This window comes from Polyodon spathula, chromosome 18, assembly GCF_017654505.1.
Source record: "Polyodon spathula isolate WHYD16114869_AA chromosome 18, ASM1765450v1, whole genome shotgun sequence".
NCBI classification, from domain to species: domain Eukaryota; kingdom Metazoa; phylum Chordata; class Actinopteri; order Acipenseriformes; family Polyodontidae; genus Polyodon; species Polyodon spathula.
The window spans coordinates 6,384,283-6,409,723 of record NC_054551.1 but is presented as its reverse complement, the minus strand read 5'-3'; the positions used below and the strand labels follow the sequence as shown (position 1 = coordinate 6,409,723).

At 37.0% G+C, this 25,441-nt stretch overlaps 3 protein-coding genes across 4 annotated transcripts in view; 2 read left to right on the top strand and 1 right to left on the bottom strand.

The window, feature by feature from the left end:
* Positions 1-587: 587 nt before the first annotated feature.
* nprl3 (NPR3-like, GATOR1 complex subunit) lies at positions 588-15,633 on the bottom strand. 2 transcript variants are annotated; one of them, XM_041278191.1, is made up of 14 exons: positions 14,952-15,633; positions 14,492-14,561; positions 12,648-12,686; positions 11,358-11,490; positions 10,553-10,627; positions 7,959-8,112; positions 7,739-7,820; positions 6,766-6,903; positions 6,277-6,433; positions 5,219-5,325; positions 4,044-4,173; positions 2,318-2,507; positions 1,746-1,938; positions 588-1,342 (listed from the first exon to the last, which is right to left on the bottom strand). In XM_041278191.1, exons 1-14 carry the CDS (start codon positions 15,100-15,102, stop codon positions 1,177-1,179), a joined length of 1,785 nt encoding a protein of 594 aa, XP_041134125.1. In that variant the 5' UTR covers positions 15,103-15,633; the 3' UTR covers positions 588-1,176. The 2 variants fall into 2 exon arrangements, with proteins under 2 accessions (XP_041134125.1, XP_041134126.1); XM_041278192.1 differs by lacking the exon at positions 12,648-12,686.
* A 984-nt stretch (positions 15,634-16,617) lies between these two features.
* Positions 16,618-18,010, top strand: LOC121294084 (hemoglobin subunit alpha-D-like). Its single transcript, XM_041217638.1, has 3 exons — positions 16,618-16,732; positions 17,244-17,448; positions 17,731-18,010. The coding sequence occupies exons 1-3, from the start codon at positions 16,641-16,643 to the stop codon at positions 17,857-17,859; spliced, it is 426 nt and encodes a 141-aa protein (XP_041073572.1). The 5' UTR covers positions 16,618-16,640; the 3' UTR covers positions 17,860-18,010.
* A 6,312-nt stretch (positions 18,011-24,322) lies between these two features.
* The window catches only part of LOC121294083 (hemoglobin embryonic subunit alpha-like), a 1,325-nt gene continuing 206 nt past the window's right edge, over positions 24,323-25,441 (top strand). The window contains exons 1-3 of the mRNA XM_041217637.1: positions 24,323-24,486; positions 24,889-25,096; positions 25,351-25,441. The exon at positions 25,351-25,441 is cut by the window's right edge and continues 206 nt beyond it. Of these exons, the coding sequence (XP_041073571.1) occupies positions 24,392-24,486; positions 24,889-25,096; positions 25,351-25,441 (394 nt within the window). The 5' untranslated portion in view covers positions 24,323-24,391. The remainder of the gene's footprint in view (positions 24,487-24,888; positions 25,097-25,350) is intronic.

The following is a 25,441-nucleotide window of genomic DNA, read 5'->3' as shown; positions in this document are numbered from 1 at the left end:
TCACAAGTTCATGTGTGTTTGTGCCATTGTTAGTGTTATAATCTGCAGCTGTGGATGGGCATGAGATAGTGAAATATTATGGTTTGATCAGAAGTAGAATATTTCTAAAGAGCTGCTTATGAAATAAGACAAATACATTTAAAAACACCCACCCTCTGTAATGTGATATGATCGAAAATACCAGCCACACTCCTCAGCTGGTAAACTGGGAATTCTGACTTGACAGAATGGAAACAAAATGTGATAGCTAAAATAGATGTTTAGTGCAGGAATAACAGAGGGATGCTATTCTCAAGATATTAGTATTCCCACATTATCAACGCTTTAGAGAGGAGATCAGATATGTTTATGATACTAAAAGAAGCCCCGGGATGTTTACCCTAAGCTTGGTTATGATGTGCATTATAATCTAATAGATTTTATTAACTATATTCTAATTCTACTGAACAACAGGATCAATCAGGATTGGAACTAGGATACACACTGTTCTAAAGGGTGAATGACTGGTAGACACATGTCACAATGCCAGCTGAAATCAACATGCTGTGGGCCTTTGGCTCACTTGGCCCTGGCAGCACCCTGAGGTGGAACACAGCCTGGGGCTTCTTGTTTGATGTGCGCCGTATTCTTAACAATGTTTCCCTGCATGAAAAGGGGTATGTGGAGCCCAGCTCTTCTGATCAAAATTCTAATAAGCTGTTGCAGCCATTAGTTCTCACAGTGCTGTTTCTAGATATCATAACTCAAAGTATTTCCATGGGTCTGAATGAGACTGAAGTTCATGTTAGTATTAGGGATTACCTGACATTACCTAAACAAATAAATCTTGCAAAAAAATTATTTATTTGTATACTCATAATCAGCATATATTTTATAAATTACTGTATTCACCATTTTTAAATACACAGTTTTGACTTCCATTCTTTATCTGCAACACACTAGCAGTGTCATAACACTGGGTTGCCATGTCTTATGTCAGGATTATTATTTGCAAAATCACAGCAAGAACTCAATGAGATGACACCATCTAATTTCCACAAGGGTCCTGGTTGTGGTAGTATTAGCTCACTGAAATTTTTCTTTGTGAACTGATAAAGGATTTAAAAAATCTAAAAATCGCCAGGACTGTTAAAGTTCCACCCTGTGGCCTGATTCTTAAAAGCAGCACTGTGCTGCTCAGTCGAGTGGAGACTGAAAGAGGGAGATGATGGGGTCCTCGTGGTTTGTCACAACCAGCACACTACGGAACTTGTCAAACAGGGTCATGAGCTGCGAGCGCCGCATGTTTTCGTTGTACATGATCTCTTCCAGGTGGTGGTGCCCTCGGAAATAGAGCAGCAGCCTATCAGGGGAGAGGAAACAAAAGTGCAAAAAAAGTCAGAATCTACTATCCGTAACCAGCTGCGCTACACAATACATCATTACTCAATAAACCTGAACCATTGTACAAATTTATATGCATTTAAGTAGTTTTGCACAAAGGCTTGAAGGGTGAAAAAGTAAATTTGTTGTACACCAATTTCTTAGGTGTTGGTACATTAACTAGGGGCCCTATTTTGAAGCAAGTGCTACAGCAAATGTTCTTAAAGGAAGAAAAATAAATGCCAGAGTATAACGTTAGCAATAAGCAGCTTTCAGTTGCAGGTGGTAGCAGTTTGCTTATTCTCTACAGTACTGTACTGATAAAAAATGTAATCTAGTGGGCCCTCTATATGCAATTTGGGAGCCAACCCCTCTTGCATTACCAGGCAAACATGCGGAGGTCCTCTGCGTTCTGGGCTGCAGGGACGTTGAGGATGGCAACACGCTCACGCTCGGACAAGCTAGCCAGCAGGCTCTCGGTCATCCTGGTATTGAGTGGGGAATCTCCCCTCGGCACCAGCTCTGCACTTGAGTTGTCCATGCTGGGGCTGGTCAGGGTCATGTCATCACTGCTGGCTAATGGGAGATGATGTTAACCATCAATATACATTGTGTAAATTAGGTCACAGAACACAGATGATGTCATTGAACAGCCACAGATCCTACAATAAATGTTTTAACTGCAAGGACACATTTATATATAAAAAAAAAAGTATAATCAGAAAATATAATCTATATTTGCATGCAGTCCCAGTTTTGTAAACAATCACTGCATGACTTTTTTATTTTTAATTCTTATCACAAATTTAAAGACCTGCAGCTGCAGTCACTTACCATTGCCTGCCCTTATATCACAAATGCAAAAACACAAAGGGTCTATTCTTTACAACCATATCAAAGAATTCAACGTGTCTGAGCCTGCTCCACTGCTAATCACATGGCCTGTGGTACGTACTGGGGGATCCGAAGCTTAGTGCATTGGGTGTGCTGAGACTTCTTCCTCCCACTCGGGCAGCTAATGGCAGCTCCTCGTCCCGTAGTCGCAGCTCCTCCTCTGCAGGGGGCGCCAGCAGGCAGACATAGGTGTGCAGTTGCATCAGCAAGCGGTGCTGTAGCATCCAGATCACCATTTGAATCAGCTGGGCCTGGCAAAAGGGACACATAGACTGTGACTGGCTGGATGTGTTTAGACATCAGTTCTCTACATAACATCTAAGTTTACCATTCCGATATGGCTTGCAATTATCAAACTGAAAGCCCTTTGCTAAACGAATAAACTACAGCTATGGCCAAAGGTTTTGCATCACCCTATAGCATGAACTAATTTAGCTTTACAAAGTACAATGAAACCTGATAACGTTATTAACATATTGAATTACATATCGCTTTGTACTTTTCCATATACTTTACGAAAAACGTTTCTGATTGATAATAAATTCCCAAAATGTCAGTTTAAACATGTTTAATTCTAAAGTTTAAAAGTTCTTGAAATTAAACATATAAACATTCCAACTTAACTCAACTGTAAATCCCAAATAATACTCTGGAAAAGTTTTTTTTTTTTTTTTTTTTTCTGTACATCATACAGTATAATCATTTGTCACAGCAGAAACTCAAGACTGCTGTCCTCTAGTGGACATACAGGGTCATCTTTCATTGCCAGCTCAGGCAATACCCCGCTTAAAAAGCTATAAAAGAATCCAAACTTACTGGATTGTTTCTTGAAAAGATGTTTGGTTCAGTATCCTAATTCCTGACACAAACCTCATGGAATATCTAATGCCCCAAAACAAACAGGTTTTAGGTTTGAATGTCAGCTCAAAGGCCAGCATGTTACAGCTATAGCAAAAACCACACAAGAAAAAACTAAAACTAGAAATTTACAACAAAGAATAAGTTCAAGCACTATTTTCTGCATATTGTGTGTGTGTGTGTGTGTGTCTGTATATATATATATATATATATATATATATATATATATATATATATATATATATAACAATTTGTCAATTGGTTCGGTTCAGCTGTCACAAAACCTTGGTATTTCAGCACCAGTCTCTATCGGGTCTAGTAAATACATGGATGAATGCCTTCAGTTCAATACAAACCATATTTTAAGCCTCCACAGCAATTGTGTGGCTCTGTCAAGCAGCTGCAGACATAACAAAGCTGTGGTCAGACACATGGACTACACACCAAGGCTATCTGTACCCAAAATATAATAATGAAAGCTTCAAGGACAAGGCAGGCTGACAGATTACTTATGAAAACATAAGGGAGTGGCACTGCATTGCTGAGCAGCACATGAGACAGTTTTGACTAGTAACTCACTTCAGCGTGAACACTATTATTAACAAAGATTAAATGTTACATATATACTGAAAAATATCATGCCAAACTATTAAAAAAAATAAACAGATTTTTTTGTGGGCAAAATTCTTTATATTGACCATGCACACTGAAATATTAACAGGGGAGAGGGGAGGACTGGATCCTTCTAAAAAGAAAATACGATTTGTAAGTTTACATTTTGGCTTTCGTTGAGAAAAAGTCTGTGGAGAGCTCAAGAATGTTAGCTGGAGACCGTTGAAGAGCATGTGATGTTGGCAAGACAACTAAGTTTTCCGCTTGGATCCCTGAACCTCAGTCAGGGCACTGCAGAGAGCAGACTGATTCCTCACCTCCTGTACAGGCAGGGCCAGGGGATTCTTGAACTCTGACAGGGACACAGGCAGGGAGAACTTGGCCAGCATGGATGGTAGGTCGTGACCTGGAAACTGCTTTGCAAACTGCTCTGCTAATGGGGAGTACCTAAGTGAGAGAGAAAGAAAGAAAGAAAGAAAGAAAGAAAGAAAGAAAGAAAGAAAGAAAGAAAGAAAGAAAGAATACAATGAGGCTGTTTTTTTCCCCCACTGTGGGTCTGATATTTTATCTTTGTGTGGTAGTCACATGTACAGAATACAGAATGAACAAAAATAAACATTAACTCTGACACAAATCAGCTTCCAATTAAAAATAGTAAAGAAAACAAAAAGGTACCAAAGTGCAATTAAAATATGCATCCACATTTACTGAGTCATGTTGGCTGTTTGACTAAATTGCTGTTGCTTGGCTTGTGTTGTTATAAAGAGAGAAAAGCGATCGACTCCAAAAGGATGTGTTTCGACTCTGGAGGGGAGCCACACCACTGGAGACAAAGACATCCATTCAAATACCGCAGCTGTTCTGCTTCCTGATTGGTGAGATGACATCACATTATGACCCTCACCTTCCAAAGAATATTTTTTTCTTTGTGCATTCAATACTTGTTTATTTATTTTATTTTTTTAGGAAATTAAAGGCAAGGCAACATAACTCGGGAGGACTGATTTACCAATACAAATTATTTATGAAATGGTTCCAGTTTGCGGTCTTGCTTGTGTCCTAGATATATGCATAGTTTAAACATTACTTCTTTTGTATAAAAGATTCAGTCAAGCAGACTGTGCAAGGTCACACAGTGATCAGTGGCTGGGATTCAAACCAAATACCTCTATGCTCTGTTCTTGCTCTGACCACAGGAATGGTTTATGCTGGCCACACATTGCTTCGCAAACAGCATTTGTGGTTAAGATTAATGCCTTTGTTTGATACTCTGTCCACATGTAATCAGCCTGGAATGCCAGCATATCCTGCTGTGGAAGATAGCAAGATTGCTGCTTGGTTCAAATCACAGGGTACCATCAATATATCCAAATAAATCAGCATGCAAAAGGATACTTAGACATTAAGCTACAGTACAGAGCATCTTAAGAAGAGATGCATAATATGACCAATGGACTAAAAGCTGGAAGGGAGATGCAATACCCAGACTTACAGACTAATATTGGCGTGTGGAGAGAGCATGTAGACATTGTTCTCACATAGTGGATAGATAATGATTGCCTTGCCCCAGTACACCAAATGGGCCGCAAGTTGGAAGACCTGCGGAAATGAAAAACAGAGCATTTACTCACTGCATTAACAGCAAATCTCCAGCTATCATGGACCCAGCATGGTGTTTAATATGTACAATCAGGGCACAAAATCAAGGATTGTCTGACAGTAGGCCTTTTCAGTAGCAGAAAGCAAAACCCTGCACGTGACACAGACCATCATTGCTGCTGAGTCGTTCCTGGTCCCCACCAGAAAATAAAGCCCATTCAATCATTGGCTTCCTCATATTCAGATTAATCTAACCACATCCACCACTTCCAAAAAAGGGGCCACACTGACATGATTTGAGTGTCTGCAGAAATCCAGGCAGCACATGAAGTTAATTAGGTAGCCTCTATCGCCTATCAGACCACGGACCTACAGTGGGGACTCATAATGCTCATCTAGGTGTGTACGACTCCTTCAAATATGCTGCTCTGGAGAGTTTAAGGAAGACATCACTGCTGGTTTCTAACTGCTTTCTGATTCATCAAACCAGTAAGGTCAGTCAATGTGACCTTATTACTGAAGGAACAGAAATGATTGTAACAAATGGAAACCCTGTGACTAAATATTTTAAAAGTTCTTAGTCATGCCAGTTTATTTGTCTATTATAATTAACTATGATAAAAATTGAACCGATCTGTGTAGAAGTATTTTATACTGATATGCCACTAGGTGGCAGTATAACCTAACACCAAAGGCACTCAGAAGCCCATACTTTCACACAATGTTGATGTCCTGTAGTCATTGTATTTCCTTGATTATAAAGCGTCAGCGACTTACTTTTTGGTGTTGTTTAATTACCGGTACTTGTGGTTGGAACCAACACTGATCAACCCAAAAGACTTTCCTCTCTCTAGTTATATCTGATTATAAATTAGTGTTTGCTTGTGCAAAAAACATGGTCTTTCCCCTTTAACTACAACTCCAGGCTCTCCCAGATTCTCCTGCTGTTACCTGTAGCAGAGCCAGGTCTGCGTCCTGTGCCAGCTGCTGCAGGTTCTTGACGGCAGAGCAGGTTTTAATCACTCGCACCAGGGCTGGGGAGCAATCTAACGGGAGCTCGCTCAGCAATGACTTCTCATCATCCAGCAGGAGGAGGGCATGGTACGGCCTGGGTTGCCAAGGAGAACAGGATTTACAGCAGCAACTTTTAAGCTTCTATTTTCAAGAAAGTGCAATGGATTACAATTATTTTTATGGTATTCTATGCTCCTTTGTCTCTTCTTATGTCTGACAGTTGTTTTATTGTATTGTTACAATTCTCTGGGCACCACAATATATGGCCCACTGCCAGTTCTCTTTTGTATTGAATAATATTTGTTATGCTGAATTTATATTATATTAAAGTAACATGCATGCTTAGTAAAGGACACTTTGAGAAAGTTAGCATGCTAAGAAATGTAAAAAGCCAAGGACATCATGTTATTAGATTGAGGCCCTTACCGGATTGCCTTCAGGCTGCATTCTATAGCCTCTGGAGGGATGTGATTGCACCGGACACGGTGAATCTTATGAGGCAGGCAAAAGCTCACCTCCAGCCAGTTATTAATGTGCAGGCGCACAACTCCCGTGGTGCACAGACTGAAAGGGGAAAGCAAGTAAACAGTTTATCTTTCAACCCACTCTCCTTAACACTTTGGTGTCTATTTGCATTGGTTAGAGAACAGTAAACAATTACTGTAAGCATTACTTATAATTCGAACTTGACAAAGGTAATCACAAGCACACAACTACAACATTCCCAATTCAATGTGGCACACATTTAGACCTATACCCACTACCAAAAACTTAGAATTCCTAAATCATTAAAATAAAGCTTGACCACTAAGCAGTGGTAAAGTCTGTAGAATTCTGTCAAAAAAAAAAAAAAAAATACTTTTGGAACTTCACCATTAGATGGCACTATAAACTTTTGCATTATTAACGCTTTGTAGCATAAGTCTTGTAATATGTCTGCTAGTAGCTACTGAAAGTCAGTCAATGCTGTTAGTTAAAGAAGGTTTTTTTTTGTTGTTTTTTTTAACAAAGAAACCTACTTTGTTCATGAGAACTGTAACTTTTTCTGCACATCAACAACTGATCACTAAACTACATACTAATATATATATATATATATATATATATATGTATTTGTTTATTTTACAGTACAAGACAGTAATTATTCAGAGGTCCTTGGGCTAGTCCTTCTGTAAAGTTACCTGGCACTGAAATATTAAACACAGAAAGCCCTTTTAACACACTTTGTAGAAAGCTTTAAAGGCAATGTTTACTAATTTTCTGTGTTTTACTGCACATGCAAGGAGAGATGAACTTAAGAAGCAGAGTTGCCACATTGTTTCGGCTTTTTTCCTGCACGGAGAATGGGGAAACGGCAGCATACATTTCCACTGGCTGAGTGAGAAGAGGCTAACTATACCCGTCGTATGCCTCCTTTAGATCCCTGGCCAGTTTGCACTTTGGGAGAATGTGGTGAAAAGGCGACTGCGGGTCTCCATCAGCTAGGTACATGTAACAATAGAGAACAGAACATTTAGTAACACAAGAAAGAAGAAACAGTCCAAAATAATCAATTAAAAATGCAGCCCTGGGTTCGGGAGTAGAAAGGTCACTCCAGAGGAGGTGATGGGGGCACTCACTCTCACTCATGGTGGTCACCTCATCCTGGATGGCCAGCATGAGCTTGGCCTCCCTGGTCAGGTACTGGCAGCGGCGCTCTTCGTGCTGCAGGGCAATGGCAATGCGCCGGGACAGGTTGTGCATGCAGCTGATCACAGAGGGGTCTGCGTTCGCCTGCAACGGGGAGCACACATCACTGAGGATTCAGCACAATTTCAAATGAACACCGATTGAAATGAATCCTACTATTGTTGAAAGACGCAAAGTTGAAAAAATATAAACTGACGTCATGAAATTTACCATAATGATGCAGAATGGAATAGAACATTTTTTGTTTATCTGGCTAGTGTGGGAGAAATAATTGTGCACAAAGTAAGTAGTTTGCATGAACTTTTTTTTTTACTCATTTGGGGTTACAATATCTTTTTTACAGCTACCATGATATTTCTTTCTTTTCCCTGACAGAGGAGCCATTAGTAACTGTGAATGCACAGTATTCCTACCACGTGTTCCTATCTAGAGTGAAAAGATAACAGCACAGCATGGCTGTGCGGACCATGCCCAGTCATGAACAACCCTTCCTGCATTATTTTGCCTTTTCAGGCCTGGGTAACCTAATTTAATAAGTATCATTGTCCAGTATGAGTAATTGAGCATAAGAAAATGTTACAAGTTTAACAGAGAACAATTTCATTAAGGGAGTTCATTTGATTTCAACAACCCCGATACAATAAAACTGGAATTTTTGCGGTGGGCCTAAATGACAATGTTAACCTTAGAAATGTGTTCTTAATTAAGAGAAGTTTAAAAAAGTAGGCATGTCATTACTGTTTTCTGAACATATGACACAAGCTACAAATACTAGCTGGTTATTAATATAATGTAACCATATACATACAACTAACATAATATAATATGATCTTAATTATTTGCATGAAAGTTTAATTTTAATTTATTTATTTGAAAACGTATGCAAGGTGAAAAAACATCTTTTATACAAACCAGGCTTTAAAACAACAACAAAAACAGCAAACACATAATATATTCAGGTAAGGTATAGAGATAATCAACATTATATATGGTTACAACATCAAATAAAGTATAATTTCTGTTTTCTTAACCAATTAATAATCTGTTAAATAAACATAACCCATCATGGTTTGAGTAAAGTGGTACCCTTTATGAATTACAGAGGCAGAAAGAAGGACAAACACTGAAATACTAAAATAAACTGAAATGTTGGTCTTTGGCATTAAATAAAACTAATTATGTAACTATAAAAATTCAAACATTTAAATGTGTAAAACATAGTCCCTTTCGGTCAGGCTGAGTAGTGAACGTGACAGACAGATAAAACCAGCCTGTTATGCTCCCCTCCCAAACATATCTCTTTCCACAGCACAGCAGATAGAGGCCTGAGCAGATCTGACTGTACAAACCTTGACTCAGCACTTTCACAGCATGCCTTTTCTGCCGAGTCATGAAATATGGCCAGAGATTCAGGTGGGGAACTTGTTACATATTGATTACCTCGCCTGGTGCAAGGGAGAGATCGGCAAACTTATCCTTTATCAAAAACATGCAGAGCATTTCACCTCCCAAACCATGAAACAGCAATAACTAAACCTGTGAACTCTGCTGACTAGAAATTAAAGTTAAGCCATTTGTAAAATGAATGTATTAGTTTTAAAAAAAAAAAAAAAAAAAAAAAAAATCACAATTCAAATAACTGTTTACCAGCTCTTTAAAAAAAATAAATAAATAACACTCTGCTTATATTCTTGTTATTAAGTACTACTGTAATTATCTACCTACTTTTAAATTAATTCAAGGCTTTTCAGTATTTCGCCTGGAAGTATTTTGGCTTCTTATAAAAGCTAGTAAAATATATTCTTTTAACACACAATATACATTGTAAATAGCTGCTAAGGTATTGTTAAAATATAATGGGTAGTATTCAGAAAGCTGGTTTGTTGGGTACTTAACCTGACTAAGAGTTACGCACATGCCTACCTGAATCCAGTGAAACATCTTTCAACTAATTGTCTATTATTTATCAAACTCTTTAAACACCTTGCACTATCTAGATGTGGTTAAAATGTAAAGTGCAAATACAATGATGTATTTAGGCAATTGCTGCAAACACATCAATGAAACATCTGAACACCTTGGTCCTGGTTAACCATCAAAAATTGGAAAACTAAAATATGAGCATGCTTTTTTTAATATGGAAGAAAAGAAACACATTACAGGATTTAAACACATATAAAAACACTGAACCTAGCCTAAAAGATAAGCATTCTTTATAAAGGATTCACACTTTTGTGTGTTTGTTACAGTGCATTTAAACCCTTGTTTATTTTGTATTTGTCTTACCAGTTTGACGTTGATAGTTTTCTAAAAACTAAGCATGCAGTACACACAGGCTTTCTCTGCTGAAATACAGTCTGATTTAAATTTAGAAAATTATATATATATATATATATATATATATATATATATATATAATATATATATATATTACACACACACACACACACACACGTATACAGTATATATATATATATATATACACACATATATACACATATATACACACATACACTTTTCATACCCTTAATGCAAAAACAACACTGAAGAGGATCATCGTAGGCATCTCCCTCTTTGGTGATGGGTCTGTTTTCGATATCTAAAGAAAGAAATACATAGAATCATATAGCTGACCAGTCGGTACTTAAGTGGTATTATTGTAGTTCTCAGAGGGTTAAACTTGGTAGTGCACTTATGAATTACAGGCAGCTGCTAAACTTAATTGTTAATTCAATCAGAAATTAAGGAGGGACATGGATAAAATGTGAATTAAGAGGAATATTCAAACGTTTACATGCTATATATACTTCTGCTATAATTTTAGAAGTTCTTTCAAAATAAGAAATGCATCATAGACATTGCAGAAGGTTTATTGATTATGTTTATTACACAAGGTTCATATCATGCAATTGTCTGAACGGAAAACTTAATCAAGCATGCAGGTAGCTTCTGCAGGCACATTGTCACAGTCCAGACATAGATATCCTCCAGTCACAAGCAGTGGCATTTCACCTAAACAGAAGTCTCGTTTCACACGAACAGGCATGTCAAACTTCCTCCTATGCGTAAACAAAAGAAAAACCACCACAAGGTGGAGGAAGAGAGCTACTCTGCTTAATCTACTGGTTCTGTGACTCAGCATATTGAGCCACTGTAGAACTAAATTCAAACACATAAAATAGAGTTTTTTTTAATACATTTTTGTTGAAATAGATTATACATTTTTTTTAAATCTATATGAAAACTGACATACTGGTTTTTAGATTCACACAAATGTAGGTAACCACGGTCCACTTTTTCTAAACCCATTCAAATTGGCATGCTTTTACCTGAATCCCATGAGCATGCTGCAGTAGGGTTGGGTGCCCGACGAACCGCACGTTGTCGATCTTCAGCTCAAACTTCTTCCCGCACATGTCAGACTTTGTTGCCAGGATTGTGGCGAGGATGACATCGGAAAACCTTTCGAAGAAGAAGAAGAACAAGCAAACGCCGGCAATATCAAAGTAGGGGGAACAACAGCACGCATACATTCTGGTTCAATGTGCAAATCAGTGATGATCAACATCCGAAAAGAATGTAAACTTTGATTAGTTATAGGACTGTAGAGGAATTATATATTTTGTAATGATTATGGAAACATTTAAATGAACATTCATGTATAAAATATATACAGTATGTAACATTATCAGATAGGCAAGTGTGCACAAAAGAGAAGGTGAGTGGTGCATGCTGCTCTGTATAGCTCATGCTATAAAAAAAAAAAGAGAGAAAATTATAAGAATTATTACACAAAAACCTTACTAAGATTTTTAAAAGCCAGTGGCTAACTGTACTGTACCTTCTAAAGTGTTAGATCACCCATATTTAAAAGAGAAACTTGCAATCCAACTAGTTGTATTGAAGCGGTCTTATTTGATATGGCATTTCTTTATTTAAATGGTATTCAAGCAAATTTACTATTACTGGTATTACTTTACACCATAGATGCTGGAGTCCATATTGGACTAGTGCATGGCATTAGGGTGGCATTAGCTATTAACTCATTTGTGACAGGTTCCGCTGTGGAAATGCTGTTCTAGATAGGTGGCAAATTAGTTCACATAGTTTTCTTTAGGAAATCAAATCCCCGTATTGACCATCTGGAAATGTTTCATTAGTAACTAAAAGAGCTGTACATGCTCCCAAAGCCTGGAGTCAGCTACTACTGCATAGGAAAAACTGAACCTTTTACTCTTAGTTATGTATTTCAATGAAACCCTTCCAATCCCAACCACTCAATTCAAATGGCAAGTCTGACTAATGAATGATTTAGATTGTAAAAATAAAGACAGATTTCTCCCTTTGGGTAATTTAATTCAAAAGTCACTCTGGTCTTTTTATTGGATGTGATCAGAGCTAAATTAACTCTGCTGTTATCAGCTACTAACAATCTGATATTTATAAAATATAATTAAAAAAGAATACACACACACACACACACATATAGATACATATAGATATTATAAATAGTACACATATATCTATATATAAATTAACAACGACAGGAAGTAGAGAAAGGGGAAGCAGAATTCTAGACACAGAAGGAGTTGTTATAAGGTTGTTGTTTTTTTTCTTACCCGGCTACCAACTGTTCATCAGTTAGAGGATTTTGCTCTCTGAAATGGGAACATGGCCATAAAACAAAACAAAAAAAGCAAAAGAACAAAAAAATGCAGCAAACATATGAACCCAACTTAGTAAGAAGATTAAAAACAAAAAGAAGATTAGCAATAAAAACAGGAGTGACTTTTCTTTCCTTTTTAAACGGGCTGACAAATTCAGGGGGAAGTCTGGGAGACAGTGGAGTTCAGTGGGCAATTAAAACTACATGTCTACATTTCCATATTTCTAATATGACTGGTTTTATTTTATTACATTTGCCAATTTCAATATTTTTTAATCATTATTATCGTATGTTTTCAGATTGGTGTCCACCAAGTCTCTCCTGAATACCAGGGGATAACTCTGAATGGTAACCTTATATTAGTCATCAATGAGTCACTTTTGCATGGGGGCTATTCAAATCACACTTTATTTTTAAAGTCACTCTTAACGAAGACAGTATTTTTGTTAAAACACATAAGCCACTCCAAAAGAACATGTCAAATATATGCAAAGATAACGTTTGCATATATCTTAAGCACTTACTTGTAACTCTAACCCACAGCAGCAAAAAAATAAACAAAAAAAAACCAAACACAAAACAAAAGTGTGTACTAGATTCCATATTTCTTTTCAATATTTTGTATATAAAGTTTGCACATGTAGGATAGTGTTAATGGGTACTTTAGTAGCTTGAGAAAATCCTGAGAGATCTTGTGTCTCAAACTTGAACAAACATGCATTATTTGTGTAAGAATACTGTCAGTCTTACAGCTCTGAAATGTGCACACAGTAGAAAATACAGCCCATGGTGTTCTTGTTATCCTGATAAGATTTTACAAGAAACTCCTACCAGGGTGTGAAAAATATCCAAGGGGCGCTGGAACTGTAATGTAACTTACAAGAGATATCAAAAAAGTGTTTACAGCTGCAAGACGTATGCTATATACTGTATCTATAGAATACATACACTGCAGAAATAAGGAATTATTTATAGTAAAGAGATACAGAATGCTGTACACACCATGTCAAACTAAGTAAAAACATGCAGAAATGTAAACAGCAGTATGCATAATTGACAATTAAAAATACTTCTAACATGCTCATCTCTGCAAAAGTACAAAATCCCAAACAATGTCAATTACAGTCTAGTTTTAAAGTGATCTCCATGCCACGGTGGTAACACACAGCTCAACAAAAGAGTTTTAAGCGGTTTAATTCCCAAAGTTAAAAAGACAGTATTACATTTAATTGATTTCCTTGTTTTGTCCTAGCTATCAATTAAATGGAAATGTATTGTTAAAGACTATCAGAAATGTACAAATCATTTATACCCTGGAGGTGAACCTTAATTCAAAGACCTATGAGCACGGACATGTACATTTTTCTTTTAAAAGGGGCACAGTAAAGAGATACTGATATTTGCCAAATCAATTTCCAATTACACTTGCTTTGCATAAAAGCAGACTGGAACTGAGGGGCCAGTACTGCCCACAGCAAGAGCATTGTACATTTGCCAGCTATCCTGGTTAGACTTGGGAAGGAGAAGTATTTTTGTATGGAGAAAGCTAGACCCCATTTTATACACAAAAATAAATACCTGATTTGCATATGAAAATGCTGGCTTTGATGCTGGAATGTAAACACAATATGCTACTGTATTGTCAAACATGTGTTAAGATCAGGAACTGCAGTGTTTCCTTACACAACTGTACATGTGTGCACACCACCAACCATGGCACCTAAATGGGGCTGTCTTGAGTACAGATGAAGGCAGTATTGAGACAGAGGTCTGGCTAGTAAAAGACAAATGCAGTACCTTGAATCCCCATCTGGGTCTTCTGTGGTGTCCCCTGCAGTGTTCAATGCATATGGACTCCTGAGTTTAGCTTGGGAAATAAGAATGAAAGACAAAGAACAAGACATTTTTCATGCAGTTCTTTTAGTACTTTTGTTTACCTTAGTGTATTGTGACAATATGAAAGGGTTGTATAGTGATGTGCCTTGCAGTATTACAAACAGATTACTCTGTACTAAGTACGTGTTTAATGTGTTTTTTGAATAGTAAACGACATCAAACAACAAATATAATTCAGCCTGGGAACTTCTTGGTTCAGCCAGATAGTACTCCTGATACTACTTTTACCCGGGTAACAGAAAAAACGAAATGGCATTTCAGCTTTCCATCTAAACTAACGTCTGAGACCAATCCTGAGAGTACGACAGAGACACAGTACAGTAGAAACCCAGCCCAAAATACGAACTGTTCGTTTACTTACTTGTTTGAGAAGATTGGTTCTCGGGTATTCGTTGAAAGGGGTACCTAAAAAGCAGTTTATTCCCCCTGCTACCAGAGCTCACCAGTATGACACTAACTGGACTGGTTTTCGCACCCATTTTAGGGAGTTTGCCTTCAATCTGCATGTACATATTATTCTATTTCTAAGCAAGAAAGTATGTCTTTTACTGTAGTTGATCATTAAAACAAGACTTGCTTTATCAGTATCGAGCACGGACACAACAACAGCCCCCCTTGTCCATTCTAGGTACAGCAATTCTATACACAAACAGGTATAACAACAGTTAGTAAATAAAGTCAAACTTGCACTGTATTTAAAAACAAGGCATTCGTTTTCATCGCCAGCAATCATCTAAATGGATCGGTTAAAATATACAATTGATATTTTTTAGTAAAAGAAACTTGGTCAAAATATGTTAAATAAAAATGACATCATAATATATAGTAGAAAGTTGAAACTAATAGATGGAACAGCTTTTATTTACAAACGCAGTATACGTTTTCCAGGTACTGAAAACGTCCAATACTGGACATATCTAAACGCATTCGCTCTAACGCAGTAGATATATTTAAAACATAATATTTTGTTTTGTGTTCGTTTATATTATTTACAGTCTTCATGCGTGACTCATATTTTCAGTTTCAGCCTGTCAGAACGCATATCTTCGTGTGTCACATATACATAAAACCCACCAGCGCGCGGCTACTGGTTAAATAAAGGTTCCGCTTGACAAGTGGACCGTAATTGTAAGTTTTATTGAAGGCCGAGACTTCAACATTAGTAATTAATGAATATAATTCACACTTCAAAGCGGTTTCTACAGACCCTGGTTCTTTTTAATACCATTCCAATTTAATTGGAAAATACAATGTAACCACTGTTCTGGTCTATTTTTAGAAATGTGAAAATGCTTACTTGTATTTTTTTATTTATTTTTTTTTTTTTTTGAGGTCGTATGTCTGTCTGGTAATTTATATAAATAAATGCACTTCTGTTTGAGAATTACAAGTCTCTGGAAAACAAACAAAGAAAAAAACACTGTGATCTTATTTGGATCATAACTCAGTCAACATGTCAAATATAATATCACAATGATTCAATACAATGATAGAAAGTTAAGTGATTAATCTGAAACAGAGAAAAAAAAATACTTAAAAGACTAATAGCCTATTATATACCTTACAGGCGAGACCCTTATATTTACTGTAGAATGCCATGGTAAAAGCATGGCTACTAAAGAAAAGTGAGAGCAAGGAAACCATATGTAAACAATACACTGTAAGAAAAACAAAACAAACAACAGGTTTGCACAATGGTGTACATCAGAAATTAATAGTAGAATCAAGGGAGACTGCAAACTGCAAAATGACTGTGTGAATTTACTATGTTGCATTTGTTAAATGAAGATCCCATTACATTCCCAGTGCCACTGAAATTGCGTTGTCATTGCTCAAATTGGAAAGAAGTGTCCAGAAAGATCTAGGTGTGTCAGATGTGAAAGGCCGATCCCTTTGAGGTTTACTGGGTGGTCACAAAGAGTGACCAATAGGACTCGCTTCCTGTCAGCAGCCTGGCCTCAGTAGGCTCTATAAAAGCCTTAAGACACTGAAGCAAGGACATGGTCATTTCATTTCCTGATCAAGAACTCAAAAGCTCCTCACTGCAACCATGTACTCTGCTACCGAGAAGGCTCTCATCGCCTCCATCTGGGAGAAGGTCGCGCCCCATACCGAGGAATGGGGTGGTGAGGCTTTGGAGAGGTAAAAATAAACATGACATGCCAAGTAACGTTGCATCTGTTTACATTGGAGTGTGTTTACAGCTCCCTATATTAAACTAGCCCAAGGTTTAGATTTTGGTGCCTCTATTCTTATAGCAGCTCACAAAATCTATTATAACCACGTATGTGCTAAAAATGATGGCTAAAAATGCATGATATACCAAAAAATAAATACAAATGTTATCACAGTAGCTGTTTGATTTGATATCTGGCCGCTATAAGGATGGCGCTGCCATGATTAAAATATAATGCTAGAGCATGTTTATATGTATACAGTTTCTGATACAATAGTCTATATTGTTTAAAATATATATTTTGATTTATTTTCATGGGTCCATAATTGCATGCATGTAAATAGAACTTTTCAGTGTTGTATTATTTATTTTTATTTTTATTTTTTTAGCTTTTTTTGAGAGAGGGGCTTGTCCTAAACTATAAAGATTTCACAATGTATCCTTTGTTAATAATATGATACTTTTTATTCCATGCAGGCTCTTTGCTGTCTTCCCTCAGACCAAAATCTACTTCAAGCACATGAACACCAGCCCTGGCTCTGCTTCAATCCGCGTTCACGGTGGCAAGGTGATGAAGGCCATCGGTTCAGCTGCAGGGGACGTGGACAACATGGTGAAAGCCTTGAGCAGCCTCAGCGACCTGCACGCCTACAACCTTATGGTGGATCCTGTCAACTTCAAGGTAAGCTGGCATTTACACAGACTGTGCTAAGGGCTAGGTCCTGCAAGTAGTTTATTCCCATATATGCTTCAGGATACCTTTTTGGATTAAACCCATTTGACAACACTATAGTGTATTATTCTCATCAAACCATCACGAGCTGCATTGCTTTAAACACACACACACACACACACACACACACACACACACACACACACCAATTTAGATTACCGCTACACATAATGATTCATTTCAATGATTGGGATCTAAAGCTGAGTGTTTCTGTTTTCCCTGTTTCCACAGCTGTTGTCTCACTGCATCCTGGTCGTCTTGGCAGTCCACCTGCCTTCTGAATTCACTTCCGAAGCCCATCTTGCCTTCGACAAGTTCTTGGCCAGTGTGGCTGCCATTCTGTCACATAAATATCGGTAGATACCCAGAGAACTTCAGAAGAACAGGACTGGGAACATGTCAGGGGCCTGCTCCTTCCCTTGGTCTTCACAGTGCTGTTAGAATGCTATGTGGTTCTCTCTGTGCACAAAACTTGTAAACGTGCTGAAAATGAAAAATGCTATTCATGTACTCTGAATCATAAATGTTACCTCATTTTGAAATAAAAATTAATAATTTAGTACATTTGTTTCATTTTTTTCCTTATCATATGACAATTGTCATGGTATGAAAGACACATCATCATAAACCAGTTTTTGATTTTTTCTTGATACCATATTCTATAAGTTTATTTTCCCATATTTCAGCAAATAAGACCCCACCATTACTCTCACATTCTAGTCTTCTATGTAAGTTCTAGCTAAAATATGTGTGTGTGTGTGTCTGTGTGTGTGTGTGTGTGTGTGTGTGTGTGTGTGTGTGTGTGTGTGTGTGTGTGTGTGTGTGTGTGTGTGTGTGTTTGTGTGTGTGTGTGTGTGTGTGTGTGTGTGTGTGTGTGTGTGTGTGTGTGTGTGTGTGTGTGTGTGTGTGTGTGTGTGTGTGTGTGTGTGTGTGTGTGTGTGTGTGTGTGTGTGTGTGTGTGTGTGTGTGTGTGTGTGTGTGTGTGTGTGTGTGTGTGTGTGTGTGTGTGTGTGTGTGTGTGTGTGTGTGTGTGTGTGTGTGTGTGTGTGTGTGTGTGTGTGTGTGTGTGTGTGTGTGTGTGTGTGTGTGTGTGTGTGTGTGTGTTTGTGTGTGTGTGTGTGTGTGTGTGTGTGTGTGTGTGTGTGTGTGTGTGTGTGTGTGTTTGTGTGTGTGTGTGTGTGTGTGTGTGTGTGTGTGTGTGTGTGTGTGTGTGTGTGTGTGTGTGTGTGTGTGTGTGTGTGTGTGTGTGTGTGTGTGTGTGTGTGTGTGTGTGTGTGTGTGTGTGTGTGTGTGTGTGTGTGTGTGTGTGTGTGTGTGTGTGTCACAATAAAGGCAAAATAAATTCCCAAAAACAAAGACCAAAAGCAAAACAAGTCAGTCTATTTATTGAGAGTGTTTTGCTACAAAATGAGAGGCTGGAAAATGTTTTAAAGCCTTGGCCTTATTCACAAGGTTACATGCTGTGGTGGTATAGGCTAAACTCTTATAAACACATGGCCCAACCCTTCTTGTTTTCCTTTTAGACCATAAATGTGCAAATGACTATTTGGAGAAAATGCATTTGTGAATCTAACCCATACTGCACTGTAAGTGATGTCAAAAAAAAAAAAAAAAAAAATACTTTGGTTCTTTCAGGTATTTATATTTTTACTAATGTAAAATATTTATCTACTGGTCTTCCATTTCTCAACTACACGTTTACACCATAATTCAGTTTATCCATTACTTAACAGCATATATAGGCTACAATATGTATCAAAGTTCTTAAAAACCATTACCACATCCAGGTTGAACACGGGCACATCAGAAGCACTGTATATACCGTCATGCTATACAAACTGTTAAGTGCACTTGTCAAAGCCAGCCTGGCATTGTACTTGATTTATAGGCATCTATTGCCATAGTATGGTGACTGATGGAAGTATTGGAAACATGGCGCACACTGCCGATCAGAATGGGAGAGAGGCAGACAGCTCTCTTAAGCATGCTGTCACTGTTGCTGGTGCTGAAATTCTCTCGATCAATCAAGTCTGCCCGGTAACAATTGCAGGTGGCCCCAGCTCTGAGCAAGCATACAATATGTGGATAATCATGAGGTTACTTCTTTGTTTATCTTGGTGCATTGAAATTATTAACTGTTACTGGAACTGTATCTAATTTCCAAGTTCAAAGGGTTATTCCTACTGGTTGTCAGCGCTTGTAACATTATGTTTTACTATAATTAATTTATAGACTAAAACAAGAATAGACCAAGGCGTCATTGACCTATACTGATACTCCCAGTTCCACTAACTGCATTGTCATCTTTACAAACGGTTGGGACCGTCCAGAAAGTGCAAGCAATGCCAGATAAGATAGTGGAATCGAACTGACCAATCGGTCTGGCGCCGTGAGACAATAAAACAAGGACGAAGTCATTTCAGTTCCAGGGGCTCGTTTCCCGATAGGGAAGGAGTGAGCTGTTTCAAGATTAATCACACGATCCACCGCAGCTGTTTATAGCCGATCTTCATGTGTGTTTACCAACACTCCACGTGAAACTCCAACTTAATTAGTGATCGTGTACTGCATCGTGTGGATCCGTGAAATTACCAATTAAGGGCACATTTGAAAGAAGTATATGTGGTGCAAAGAAGTGTACGTTTCTGTGAAGAGAAGAAAAACGCACACTAAGGCAAACAGCGTGTTTATGATGATGGAATGATGGTATGATGGCATGATGATGGACGGGGACGTACTTCTCGTGACCAAGTATTTCGATTCCATTCATCGTGCCAAACTCCTTGGCACAAGGACAAGGTGTGAGGGGGTGTGGATGTGGGTGGCATTGTGGCTATGGGTTAAAGACAGTTAAAGTAAATACATGAACTAGCCTATTCTGTTCTGCCCTGTACCACTTTTATCTTTATTTAGGTTTCAAATCAAACCCCAGTGGTCCCATATCCAAGCAACACCAGCACTCAGCGTTCCCGATAAACAATAAACCATATACATGTTCACTACTCAAAATATATTTCAGAAACCCTCAACAATAAAGCAAAACATTTGCACACGACCTTATTGTTTTATTTATGAACTTATTTACAATCAATTAATTTCTGTTTAAAGGCAAGCAGATTGCATAAAGTTAGACTCACAAAGCTTGCAGAAGTATTATTATTATTATTATTATTATTATTATTATTATTATTATTATTATTATTATTATTATTATTATAATATTATAATATTATATAATAATATAATATAATGTATTATTATCATTAATTATAATAATAAATCGTCGTGTTGAAAATAGTTTAGTTTCACTTTTATCCAAATAGGGTGATCCCACTATGTTGATCAACGCTGCTGTAGAGTCACTTGGAACATTTCTGTATGCACATACACGTTATGTCATACGTCACGTATACAAATTTTTAAAACATATATATATATATATATATATATATATATATATATATATATATATATATAGAGAGAGAGAGAGAGAGAGAGAGAGAGAGAGAGAGAGAGAGAGAGATAAATGCAGATCTCAGTTTATAATGGTGTTTATTTCGTCTTTTCTTTTAACAGTTGAGAAGGTGTTTTGGATTGTGACGCACATTTCTGTCAGCATTGAAATATCTTCCATGATCAACATTCACATCCAACTCTGCTACATCTTCTTCAGACTCACGGCGCAGTATGTGTTTGTTTCTTTTTAGGTCATTTTTCAACAGCTCAAGAGAAATCAGTATTTCATTCCGAAGCAGCCTATATCTTTTCATGATTTCACAATCTTATAGAATGTCTTATGGATTTAAATTACCCCGTATATTATATTAATCTTGGTGTCATTTCGAATCCAGTGGTATTGTTGGTTGTGTATATATATATATATATATATATATATATATATATATATATATATATATATATATATATATATATATATATATATATATATATATATATATATATATATATATATATAGATATATATAGTATATATATATATATATATATATATATTATATATATATATATATATATATATATATATATCCACAGTACACATTCCTGGCACTTCAACTTCATATCCAATTATATGAAGATGCTACAACGTATTGCTTTCACAGGCTTTTCCCACGCAGGATTTTGGTTGTCTTCTCTCAGACTAGACCTACCGCTATGGTCAAAAGTTTTGCATCACCAAGAATATTAGGATTTAGACATAATTAAGAAAAATAACTATGTGAGCATAATTAAGATAATTTATTTAACATCATGTAATCAAAGAAAGTACAATATAGCAAAAGTCTACCGGAGCCATAATAGTATTAGAGTTTTTCATATCACATTTTTTAATTGGTGTCAGTTTTTCGTTAAGTAGATATGGAAAGCTACAAAGCGGTGTGAGATTTAACGTCACATCGAGCAATTTCATTCTATTTTATGATGCAAATGTGTGTATAGGATAATACAAAACATTTAGGGCGGCTCAGTGGGATAGTGCTTACCGCTGCTACCTCCCAACGTCAGCGTCCTTCGTTCGATTCCGGCCTAGGGGTCTGTGTCTGTATGTGTGTTTTAAGTAGGATTTTTTTCCGGGTACTCCGGTTTCCTCCAAAGACATGCTGTTCAGGTTGAATGGTCAATCTAGATTTCCCTGCAATGGACTGGCGTCCCGGTGTAGTCCCGCCTTGCGCCCCGTGTCTGCTCGGTTAGGCTCCGGCTCACCGCCATCCTGTAAACGATTAAGCTGTTAATGATGATGGATGCACACAAATCGTTTGCTTGAGATTCAGTTATTTCCTCAGAAAGGGAGGCTGTCTAGTATAAACCACATGGGGGTTCTTTATTAAATATTATACACATGGCGTTGTTTTAGTGCCAGGAGACAAACAAAAACTGGCGACACTAGAAATATACATTGATATGCCTTCATAAAAGTTGAAATATTTTAAATGGTCTTACCAGGAAAAACGCAATCCATGTACGTTTTTCCTTATAGGTGAACCGAAATGTTTATCCTGATTACAGTGACTTATTGATTTAGGTGACAGTGGGGTTATGTTCTGTAGAAAGAAATACATAGGCAACAAGTAAGACATACTGGGAATGTACCAAATTAAATACCGGTGTGTTAACAGACAATCCTAACTGGCTATTTTCTTAATTAAAAAAATAAAACACACACACACACACACACACACACACACACACACACACACACACACACACACACACACAATGACCTAACTGCACGGCGCAGTCGCACTAAATATTAGTTTGCACTTGATGGATACAAATCATTTCATTAATATATTGACAGAATACCATATCGAGACTCTATTTCAAAAAAGAGATCCCCAGAAAGCGAGCAATTTTAGTATTTGAGGATCTTTTCGTTAATTATTTTTGTCATATTTTATGAAAGTGGGTTGATAACATTAAAAGTTGTAAAGAATTGCACCGTCATAAAGACTTGTAGACCACACGTTGCTGTTTGTGTCATTTAAACGCAAACATTGGGGATTTTGAAAGTTTAAAAATATATTTTGTTATGCAGCGGGATATCAGAAATGCTATTCAGCGTGTAACTCTTTTATCATTGACACACGTTATCGTTGCATTTGTCCATTACTTTAACTTGGCCGATTTGAGGGGTGGGGTGCGTGCTCTGGGCAAGGTCAACACCCACGTTTGCATTCTTTCAAGTCAGGGAGATCTGTAGCCATCTTGAAAGACCTTCTACCCTTTATATATATATATATATATATAGATATATATATATATATATATATATATATATATATATATCTTTATATAATATAGATATATCATATATTAATATTAGGATATAATCGTTGTATCACGCATTAAGATATTTCATAGGTGATTTTAAAAAAAAAAAAGCAACATTTGCGTAATTATTTGACTAAACACGCCGTGTTGTGATACCAGGAAAGGCATTTGGCATAACTGCAAAATATGACGTAGAGGCATGAAAAAGTTTGGCATCGATTCATTACCACTGATTGCGCTATCATTAAAAAAAAAAAAAAAAAAAAAAAAAAACTTGGTAATGATTTACCGCTTGTGGTAACAACATAAATGATTTCCCTCCCTTTTAAAAAAAAAACTTAATTAATTAATTAATTAAAAAAATTACACACACCCAACCCCATGTCTCTGTAGCTTATATTATATGTGAAACGCAGTCGCGGTTGTACAGGGAAAGAGGATGATTAAACACAAATAAACAAACAAACAAAAAAAAAAACAGATGTAAACCTATTATTCAGTCATTCTAAGTTTCAAAAGTGTTGCACAAAAAAACAGTTTCTTCAAGCTGTGGCCGTCTTCATTAGGTAATTTTTCCTTCATTGTTGTACAAAAACTTACACATTTTCTTGGCTATATAATTCACAGACACACCTGCAACTTGTCCTATACACATAACTTGATATGCAAGTACTGTAATTAAAAATAGGTTAATCGGCGCAATGGTTTCATTTCTAATGGTTTGGTGTGGGTCACTTCCAGTGCAAATACTTTTTAGTTTATCTAAATCATATCAAACTTGAAGGTTTACAATACCCAAGTTCTTATTTTAGCCAGTCTTTAAGTGAACTAAGACTTTTGTATTGGTATACAGGTTTAAATATTGCAATTATTAATACTGTTTAAAAACATGCAAGCATACAATAGTGTATTGCTAGGAGATAAGCGATAAGACATAACCCCTCCTTTTTTGGGGTGGGGAGTAAATGGAAAGGCCAATAGGAATGGACTCGTGCCAAATTTCTGGGGCCCCGTTTTCTTTAAAGAGAGACCCTCGAGTCTGAAAGTACATGGGCATTGCTTCATCCACCTTGAACACAACAAACGACAATCACCAAAAACAATGTCTCTCTCCGCACACGACAAGGAACTCATTGTCAAAATCTGGACCAAGATCGGCCCCAAGGCGGCTCAGATAGGCGGTGATGCTCTGGGAAGGTATATACTTTGTTTTAGTTAATTGATTGATGAATTCGTTAATTAAATTAATATCGATCTATTTCATTATTTATGTGTATGCAAATATTTAAGGAAAAGGGTACGCAAATAAATGCGGCCTATTGCATAGACGCTATTGGCTAAATTTAATTTGTTCTTGCATTTATTGCTATTGTTTTATCATTGGTATAATGTGAATGAATGATATGACAAGTTCAAAATTAATATGAGGCAAGGGTTTAAATATCAGTGGACTCATAGAATAGTAATCAATTGGTAGTCTAAGTGACAAATGTATTGTATTTATGTATGTATTGATTGAACTGCATACATATAATTATGTATGAATAAAACAAAAATAGTATATAATGTTCACGGTTTTCTTTTCTTTTTCTCCTGCAGGTTGATCGTGGTCTTTCCCCAGACGAAGATCTACTTTTCTCACTTCGCGGATCTCTCCCCCTGTTCTCCCCAGATCAAGGCTCACGGTGCCAAGGTCCTAGGCGCAATTGGTGAAGCCATCAACAGCATTGACAATGTGAGCGCCAGCCTTTGCAAACTCAGCGAGCTCCACGCTTACAACCTCAGAGTGGATCCAGTCAACTTCAAGGTAATGGTTACATTATTAATATTATGTTGTTTCGTAGTCATTATTGTATATAGTATTCATTATTGTATATAGTATTTAATTCAACTGATCATGGTTGTTGGTTCTGGTTGTGACTGCAAGTGGAAAACTATATTTAGTCTACATATTACACCATATATTTGTGTAAGGCATGCGATATATTCTGGACGGGTTTTTTTTAATTAGGCATAGTCTATAAAATAATTCTGGTTTATTTTCTCTTTCTTTTTTCTCAGCTTTTGGCTCACACCCTGCTGGTTTCCCTGTCTGCTTCTCTGGGCGCTGAATTCACTCCTGAAGTCCACCTCGCTTGGGACAAGTTCCTTG